The sequence below is a fragment of the Bufo bufo genome, chromosome 4 (assembly GCF_905171765.1).
Source record: "Bufo bufo chromosome 4, aBufBuf1.1, whole genome shotgun sequence".
Classification (NCBI taxonomy): Eukaryota; Metazoa; Chordata; class Amphibia; order Anura; family Bufonidae; genus Bufo; species Bufo bufo.
The window spans coordinates 618,330,323-618,340,142 of record NC_053392.1 but is presented as its reverse complement, the minus strand read 5'-3'; the positions used below and the strand labels follow the sequence as shown (position 1 = coordinate 618,340,142).

General features: G+C 43.0%; 1 protein-coding gene across 1 annotated transcript; it reads left to right on the top strand.

Annotated features, from left to right (window-relative positions):
- Positions 1 to 632: 632 nt before the first annotated feature.
- Positions 633 to 8,866, top strand: LOC120999670 (gastrula zinc finger protein XlCGF26.1-like). The gene is made up of 5 exons (XM_040430684.1): positions 633 to 752; positions 4,299 to 4,396; positions 5,554 to 5,611; positions 6,787 to 7,320; positions 7,573 to 8,866. Exons 1-5 carry the CDS (start codon positions 668 to 670, stop codon positions 8,679 to 8,681), a joined length of 1,884 nt encoding a protein of 627 aa, XP_040286618.1. The 5' UTR covers positions 633 to 667; the 3' UTR covers positions 8,682 to 8,866.
- Positions 8,867 to 9,820: the final 954 nt, after the last annotated feature.

Below are 9,820 nucleotides of genomic sequence, written 5' to 3'. Positions count from 1 at the left end.
TTGAACACACCTTCCTAGTTTGGAACTTTCCAATCATTGTTGGATGGGCGTGTGCATTGATAAGGAATGTGATGCCATAATACTACCCAGAATGCACTTTTGCTACTGGTGTAGTATTAACTGCTCATATCTAGGTGGCACTGTTGTATAAGCTATAAGCATCATACCATTAAGGGTTAACTCATACATTCCATATATTTTAAATACTACACACCTCTGACATCTGGAGGCCTTGTCTTAGAGCCGAGGGACAAACTTTGATACATGAATGTATACTTTGAGGAACATCTAGACAATTCTCACACTGTTGAATTCATGTCCAGATAACAAATACAATGAAGCCTCTAAATCTGCAGGTGCCGTGTATCCTCTAACTGTCTAAATATATAATATATTGTTACAATAACACTAGCTTTTTGAACGGCACAGTAATCTTCCCACGGACTTACTTCGGCCTACATGAAAATCCATACAAAATAGTGAATATAAATCAACATTGCTCTTAAAGGCAATGAATACCCATTATAATTAGAATAAGTAGATATACATGTTTACACTCATGAAAAGGCACAACATACAATAACGCCAAGGGAGGGGTCTGGTAATGACTGTATCCTTGTGTTGTCAGGTTCCTATAAGGTGTCAGGATGTCACTGTCTATTTCTCCATGGAGGAGTGGGAGTATTTAGAAGGACAAAAGGATCTGTACAAGGACGTCATGAAGGAGAATCACCAGTCCCTCACATCACCGGGTAAGAGGAGACCTTCCATGACTGTGGAGGGGAGAACAGTTTTGAATTAGAGTGCGGATGTAGATGTGCTGTGCCACAGCTAGATAACCCCCTGCCCCCCCCTCCAGTCCTTACCCTTTAATCCATATAGATAGCACTGCAGGGGAACCACCAGGCCACTACCTTTGGAAGTATATTTGTCCAGCTAAATCAATAACAATCAATAGAGAAGGATCACAAAGTCAATATAATGTCCAGCAGTGTTGATCCCTTTAAAACATAACTTTTACTTTTCAAATTATAAAATTACCACCGTAGTGGTTCACCAGTGAACAGTGATAAGACGAACAACAATAATCACAGATACAAATTTTCCTGGGAGCCAGTCATGGATACACCTATAGAGTGGTGAGTGAACACAAGGCAGCTAAGGGGAGCAGTGGGCAAAACTATACTTTCCCTATGCTCACCCTGGCTAGAACCTCAGCCCAGGGACGTCCCCTGATGGTGGAGACTCCCTGTCCTCGTTCCTGGGCTGACTGCCCTGCGTTTACCCTCCTCTCCAAAAATAACAAAATGTGCTCCCCAGGAAACTGACGGGTGTAGTGATGCGTCCCTGGTAACTGACTATCGTCAGGGACACCAATAGATAAAGACCAGTTCAATATGCCGGTGAATAGGATAACCACCCACATACACAAGGGACCAAGCACAGGGGCATCAAACGATGCGTTCCCAGGCTGGTTCCACAAAAGCCCCTACGCGTTTCCCCTATTGCTAGGTTCATCAGGGGGCATTCATGGTCAAAGATACAACCATCAATAAAGTAATAAAACAAAGATACTTAAGATATTGTTGAGGCAACAGGACCAGAGACGCAGATGATATTAAGCATAGGACCAAGGGACCCGTTTGATATGTCCCACCTGTAAGAAATAGAAACATTCTCAGTTCAGGTGCTGGATATAAATTATATATATCCCCTACATCTCCTCTATATCAGCACTTACTTAATGTCCTGTGCAGTCAGGAGGCTAGAGGGCCCACCAGATAAGGGCCAGTACTTCACCCAGGAAGCTGTGAGCAGAAAATTGTATGTAGTATAAAACACACTACATGCCCTCATAGTTTCAATTCTTAGTAAATGGTCCTTACTTACATTTAAGCTGCGTCCTGGTAGCGTCCTGTTCCTCCTTTCACTCACTCTCACTCTCATTCCCTTAAATAGCCACTTACCAGCTGTGCAGAGTTCACACTAATTCATATGCAAATTCAGTTGTGCCAGAAAGTAAGGCACCACAGCCGGCGTCTCTGCCGGTCTGTGAGCCGCATACACATGCAGCGATTCGTCCCTCATGAGGCCAGAAGCGTTCCGCCCATCTCTGGGAGCCGACCAGACCAGGTGGAACGCACTCTGTGACGACATCCGGTCGCGTGGAACGCACAGACGCGTCACTTCCGGTCTGTGTGACGCCTATCCCAAGTGAAACGCACAGGGCGGCCGCATCCTGTTCTATGGAACGCAGAATCGCGTCACATCCGGTCTATGAGCCGCACCGTAACCAGTACATAGAAATCCTATGTCAAAGGGGGCAGCCCAACAGGCAAGGCGACGCTCAATACATATATACATATGCAGCCAGACTAAACTGGCATACCGGTGTATATTTAGGCATATTCATAATAGGGGCCGAGAAATAGAATGTGGAGGATTCTAATAGTTCACTATCATACTTTTCACTGTGGTGTGTTCCCTGTGATAGAGGTGACACCTAGGGCACATTGGATGGCTAATGTGCAGTCTGGATACAGAGTGTATCCTGATTCTTTCATCTTGGCCATTGATAAAGTTACCGAAATGGCGTAATTTATTAGACAGAGAGATAAGAGAAACGTACATATGAAGACCCACCCTCCCCGGGATAAATCACAGGAAACAAGAAAAGGTGAGTCTCTCATTAATCCCTAATGGTGCCTGGGATCTGAAGCGGTGAATCCAGACGCACTCCTTTTGAAGGATTTTACGGTCCCAGTCTCCGCCCCTTGGTGACAATGGGATGGTTTCCAGGACCGAAAACCGCAAACAACTGGGATCACCGCCATGGACGTCGATTACATGTGACGCGACGGGTGTGATCTTTTTCTTCACCACGTCGTTCACATGTTCGCAAATCCGCCGCCTGACCTCTCGAATGGTTTTACCTATATAGTCCATAGGGCAAGGGCACTGGCATATATATACCGCACCCTTGCTCCTACAGTTGTAGAAGTCCCTGATTTGATAGGCTTGACCAGTGACTGAGCAAACAATTGATTTAGCCGTGGAAATAAAAGCACATGCTTTACAGGAGCCGCATTTGAACATCCCGCAAGGTTTCCGGTCCAGCCAAGTCCCCACTCCAGTTGGTGTAGTGTAGTAGCTATGGACTAAGCGGTCTCTGTGTTCACTCACCACTCTATAGGTGTATCCATGACTGGCTCCCAGGAAAATTTGTATCTGTGATTATTGTTGTTCGTCTTATCACTGTTCACTGGTGAACCACTACGGTGGTAATTTTATAATTTGAAAAGTAAAAGTTATGTTTTAAAGGGATCAATACTGCTGGACATTATATACCTTTGGAAGTAGTCTCTGTTCAGTGGCTGACCCACTGGGATCAAGAGATACCAATGAAAAGCACCAAGAGATCAGTCAGAACTGTAGCCACAAGACAAGCAAAGACAGGGAGCGTTTGCGCAATGCAGTAAACAGTGCAAAGATCAGAGTAGGCAGCACAGGGTCAGTACTAGAAACAGGTAGAGGTCAGGTCAGGCAGCAATAAGTTAAATCCAGTTAACAGGCAGAGGTGAATAAGGCCGCTTTCAGACAAGCAAGTGTCACACTCCGAACTCGCAGCGCAGCACCCGTCCTGACCTCCCAGCACTGCCGGGGTCCCATTATACTGAATTATGACTCTATGTAACGCTTACAGTTCTGGAACGTATTGAATAACACTGAGAGCATTATGTCAGTGTTTTCAATACATTCCAGACCTCTAAGGGTTACATAGCATCATTAATCAGTATAAAGCTATGCGACCCTGGCAGTGCTGGAAGTTCAGGACGGGTGCTGCGATGTGAGTCCTCAGCGTCACACTCGCTCGTCTGAAAGCAGTCTAAATGTGCAACTGAACTCAAGAGTGGATCTCCTTGGTAGAAAACTAGCAACTAGAACCTCTTTCTCAGGCACCATTCAACAGGGAGGGTGCCTTAAATATCCCAGGGAGGCTAGCCATAGAGTAGACAGATTAGGGCCACACATGCTGGCCCTTTAAGAACCAGAGAATGCACATGTCCTACAGGCGGACAAAGCCACTGCAGGCCATGAGCTGGCCACAGATCAGCACGCTGTGGACAGAACAATGAAATGTCAACAGGTATGGACCACCGGAGCAGGGAATTGGGTAAGCGCTCCAATGGCCTTCAAAGAACAAGGAGATGTCAGCAGCCATGGACCGGCCGGCATCACAGATTCACTCATCATTGGACATAGACAATGTATTCAGTCACCGTGTGTTTTTCCTACAGATGGATCCAGTCAGAGAAATCCACCAGAGAGATGTCCCAATCCTCAGTATTCCCAGGACTGTCCAGAGGAGAAACCAAATATCCCACTGGATCATCAGGTAGGTGAAGCTGAGGTTTCTACAAATCCTCTATAGACTGATGTAATGGAGCTTTCTACTGACCTCCCCCAGCAGCAGTGGAGTATACTGTACTCTGTATTTCATGTTATTGTTTGCAAATGGTTTCTGGTGTCATAAAAGATTGTATTAATTGTAATTAAATAGAACTTGTCAGAAACAAAATGGCCCCTAAACTGCCCCCTTTAACTCTTTCCTAACATCCGCCGTACACGGACGGGGTTAAAAGCAGAGTGTGCTTGGCGTGCATGCTGACCTGCATTCCCTGGATCTTGTGTGGCTGTCATGGCCCATAAACAGGTAGGAACTAGTGTTAGGGACCACTCAAATAGAGGCGACCTTGACGTGGTGAGTGGCTTATTACGCTTTGGCCAAAATGTACACCAATGCCTCATCCAGCATGGAGGCAGGGCAGAATGCTGGATGTAGAGTGCTATCACATTTGTATTTTCTGTTTGTATATGTATTTCGCCATAGTGATGTGCACCACATACAGGTTGTGCTGACCCAATCCCCCACATTTTTTCTTTGTAGTATATATTGGAGGCGTGGCGATCTCCTTGGAGTCATTGCACACCTGACCAGTCAATCTGTTCTGGAGGCTGGTTTTAAAGTCAGTATAAAACTGAGTCTGCTTGTATAGAACCTACCAGTAGCCATTTAGCTCCAGGAGAAGTATATGGTGGGCTCAGCGTGCATGTTGGTACTTGCATCCCTGGATCCGATTAAAGCTGTAATGGCACCGGACGGGGTTAAAAGCAGAGTGTGCTTGGCATGCACGCTGACCTGCATTCCCTGGATTTTGTGTGGCTGTCATGGCCCATAAACAGGTAGGAACTAGTGTTAGGGACCACTCAAATAGAGGCGACCTTGACGTGGTGAGTGGCTTATTACACTTTGGCCAAAATGTACACCAATGCCTCATCCAGGTATGGAGGCAAATTGCTGGATGTAGAGTGCTATCACATTTGTATTTTCTGTTTGTATATGTATTTTGCCATAGTGATGTGCACCACATACAGGTTGTGCTGACCCAATCCCCCACATTAATTCATATCTTGTAGAAGTGTTTAATTTTCGCCTAGACATAAGAAAAACTAGCAGCGGGGTATATTTTTCTCATGTCTTTCATCTTGCAGGAAAGTTCTGGTGAAACGACGAGAGGACTTGGAAAACCCATCTCAGTGTCTGTGAAAGGTAAGAGCCTTTCATAAATCTTTTTTGGTTTGTAAATGTCTTTATTAATGAGACAATTGATAGGAAGTTCAGAGAAACCTCCTCTTCATCATCATTAATGATACAATTAATAATTAATTTATAGCCATAATATCCCTTGATCTTCATTGGCACTGGTAAAATGTGACACAAAGTGAATAGATTCAATCACAAACACAAAAATGACTGGAGGGTAAATACTGATTCAGAATAAAGGTCACATGATACAATAGGCCAAAGAACCTCTAGTATGTGGACCCATGGGGTCCTTCTCGAGTCGGAGTGCTTCGGTTGTCCATATGCCCTCTCAGACAGGTTCCCACCTTGCAGGGGAGATCAGTAGTACAGGATGTAAGCATTCAGTCAGATTAGGGCCTGGTCCTAAAGGTGAAGGGTAAATAGCCGTTGAAATAATAACTGGAAAGGTGAAGGCATCTAATGATGATAAGAGAAATAAGGAGAGGAGGACACTTGCAAATTAGCTGGCAAAAACTGATAAAACCAAACCTGCTGAGATGAAAGTACTTGTCATTTAAAAAAACTGGTTTCCATATCACAAGACCATCAATGATAAGGACAAGGTACCGGTTATCTAAAGACCGATCAAAGACTGTTTAAAATAGGTGAACCTTTTAGACAAGAGGGAGGCTCTGCAAAAAAAAAGTAAATGTGTAAAGTACTTTTGTCAAACTAGTCTTTGTTTAGTACAGGCCAGCATCACAGGAGATGTTGCAGAAAGCCCAGCAGGGTAGCAGAGGAAGGTGGGGGAGAGGGCAGTTGTGCAGATCCAAGGAGACCAAAGGATTTCTAGACTGATGGGATCCAACTAAGAAGGAAATTGCCAAGGAGGGTCAGGCAGCCAAGATCACAGCAGGTAGATCTTGATCCTAAAGGAATCCTGGGTCTGAGAATAGATGAGCCTCACCTATTTCTGACAAAAAGGGCAAAGTGAATCGCCAGTGAGAGGAATCCTGAAACAAGTCAACCAGTGCTTTTAGAATGACACGATGCACCAATATGTGGTAGGGAAAAGTTTATATCATTGTGTTTATGCATGGGATGCTACAGGTTATTGAAGATGGTAGTGATCACATTTCCTGGCTTGCAATTGTCTCAGTAAAGCTGCGAAAATAATATAATTTTGTTTCATTTTCCAGTGGAAGACGGGATAAGCGACTCCTATGAACATCATCATTTATCTTCCCATCATGAAGCAGAAGATAACAATACCACACAAGATGACTCAATAACTCCTAATGTACCCTCAGTCCTTCACAGCAGAGATCTATCCACTGATACTGCTGGTCACAAGAAACCTTCATCTAAGCAATTACTGATTGGCAAAACAAGAACTAAACAGAAATACGGGAATATTTTTTCTAGTGAGAAACGTTTTAAAAAGAAATCCAATCTTTTTTTGCATGAGAGAAATTGCAGAGATAATGGGTCATTTTCATGCTTGACATGTGGAAAATATTTTAGCATGAAATCCATTCTAGTTAGACATCAGAGAACTCACACAAGGGAGAATCCATATTCATGTCCTGAATGTGGGAAAGGCTTTAACAATCAATCAAATTGTATTCGGCATCAGAGAACTCATACAGGGGAGAAGCCATTTTCATGTCTTGAATGTGGAAAGTGCTTTAGTCAGAAATCACATCTTGTTACACATCAGAGAACTCACACAGGGCAGAAGTCATTTTCCCGTCTTGAATGTGGAAAATATTTTAGCATGAAATCCATTCTAGTTAGACATCAAAGAACTCACACAAGGGAGAATCCATATACATGTCCTGAATGTGGGAAAGGTTTTATCAATCAATCAACTTTTATTCGGCATCAGAGAACTCACACAGGGGAGAAGCCATATTCATGCCCAGAATGTGGGAAATCTTTTAATCTGAAAACGTGTCTTGTTAGACATCAGAGAACTCATACAGGGGAGAAGCCATTTTTATGTCTTGAATGTGGAAAGTGCTTTAGTCGGAAATCATATCTTGTTGCCCATCAGAGAACTCACACAGGAGAGAAGCTGTATTCATGTCCTGAATGTGGGAAAGGCTTTAACAGTCAATATAATTTTTCTAAGCATCAGAGATCTCATACAGGAGAGAAGCCATTTTCATGTCTTGAATGTGGAAAATGCTTTAGTTCGAAATCCAATCTTGTTGCCCACGAGAGAACTCACACAGGAGAGAAGCTATATTCATGTCCTGAATGTGGGAAAGGCTTTAACAGTCAATATAATTGTTCTAAGCATCAGAGATCTCATACAGGAGAGAAGCCATTTTCATGTCTTGAATGCAGAAAATGCTTTAGTTCAAAATCAAATCTTGTTGCCCATCAGAGAACTCACACAGGAGAGAAGCTATATTCATGTCCTCAATGTGGGAAAGGCTTTAACAGGCAATATAATTTTACTAACCATCAGAGAACTCACACAGGAGATAAGCCATTTGTTTGTCCCGAATGTGGGAAATGTTTTCATGAGAAGTCATGGCTTATACGACATCAAAGAATTCACACAGGGGTGAAGCCATTTTCATGTTCAGAATGTGGAAAATGTTTTGGTCAGAAATCAAATCTTGTTAGACATCATAAAACTCACACATGGGAGAATCCTTTCATGTGTCTTGAATGTGGTAAGTATTTTGGTGGGAAATCAATGCTTATAAAACATGTAAGAAGTCACACAGGAGAGAAGCCATGTTCATCTTCAGAATGTGTGAAACCTTTTAGCCAGAAATCGCATGTTGAGGAACATGAAAGACTCCACTTAGAGGAGAAGCCATTTTCATGTTCACAATGTGGGAAATGTTTTAGTCAGAAATCAAATCTTGTTCAACATCAGAGAACTCACACAGGGGAGAAGCCATTTATGTGTTCTGAATGTGGTAAGTATTTTGGTGTGAAATCAATGCTTATAAAACATGTAAGAAGTCACACAGGAGAGAAGCCATGTTCATCTTCAGAATGTGTGAAACCTTTTAGCCAGAAATCACATGTTGAGGAACATGAAAGACTCCACTTAGAGGAGAAGCCATTTTAATGCTCAGAATGTGGGAAACGTTTTAGTCAGAAATCAAATCTTGTAAAACATCTAAGAACCCATTGAGGAGAGAAGCCATTTTCATGGCTTGAATGTGGTAAATCTTTTGGTATAAAGCAAATCTTGTTAGACATAAGAGAACTCATACAAGGGAGAAGCCATTTTCATGTTCAGAATGTTGGAAATGTTTTACCTGTCAAGCAAGCGTTCGATATCACAGAACTCACAACACATATGAGAAGTTATATTTATGTGGAAAATGTGGGAATTCTTTTATTCAGAAATCAAGTATTGCTAAACATGAGAGAATTCACTTAGAAGATAAGCCATTGTAATGTTCAGATTGTAAGACACGTGAGAGATGTGGAGCTTTATTGTGAGACCTGCTGCCTAATCATGTCTTCTGTATAACTTAAAACGGTTGTCCAGTTTCCCATATTAATGACCTATCCTCAGGAAAGTGAGTCAACCACCATGCTACTGACATTGAGAACGTGTAGTAGAGATTTGGGAACAGTTTTCAGTCGAGATATGCTTTTATTTGATCGATAGCGTGCCCAGTACTGACAGAATGCAGAAAGAGAGACATTGCTACTCTCTCCCTGTTAACTGTACATGGCTCCAGAGGGAGGGTATCATGGACATCTTTGCATGTGATCAAACCCCCTTCTACCATCAATCAGACAGCATACTTGCAAAATGGTTAAAAGGAGCTCTATGGGCAATATTGAACCTATTAGGTCTGGACTAAATGAAATGCAGCCAGTGGGGATGCTGTATGTGGTCCTGAAGTGAACTGAGCCAGGCTCGGACTAGCCCACAGGGTTACAAGTGAATCCATTGGTGGGTCCCTGAGCAAAGTAGGCCCCTAGTCTCCCTCCCCTTGCACAAGTGGCACATAACACAGTAGACTTGCTGCACTACATACATATATTCAATGTGCAGCACCTCAACCAACCTATGTTCATATAACAAACTTCATAGATAAGTAAAGAAACTCCTCAGTTTATTATTATAGACAGGATCAGATAGCTGAGATGTCTTCTAGGTACAGAGGAAAGCTAGCCAGTATCCTCTTTTCCCCAGGACCTACCTTCTACAAGTTGCTGCAGGGACCCCCATATTCAAGCATCTGGTAG

Excerpts from the sequence above, each read along its gene's own strand:
- LOC120999670 (XM_040430684.1), top strand. The coding sequence starts at position 668 with ATGGAGGAGTGGGAGTATTTAGAAGGACAAAAGGATCTGTACAAGGAC. Across the intron at positions 4,397-5,553 it reads ATATCCCACTGGATCATCAG|GAAAGTTCTGGTGAAACGAC; the intron begins GTAGGTGAAGCT and ends TTCATCTTGCAG. Across the intron at positions 5,612-6,786 it reads CATCTCAGTGTCTGTGAAAG|TGGAAGACGGGATAAGCGAC; the intron begins GTAAGAGCCTTT and ends TTCATTTTCCAG.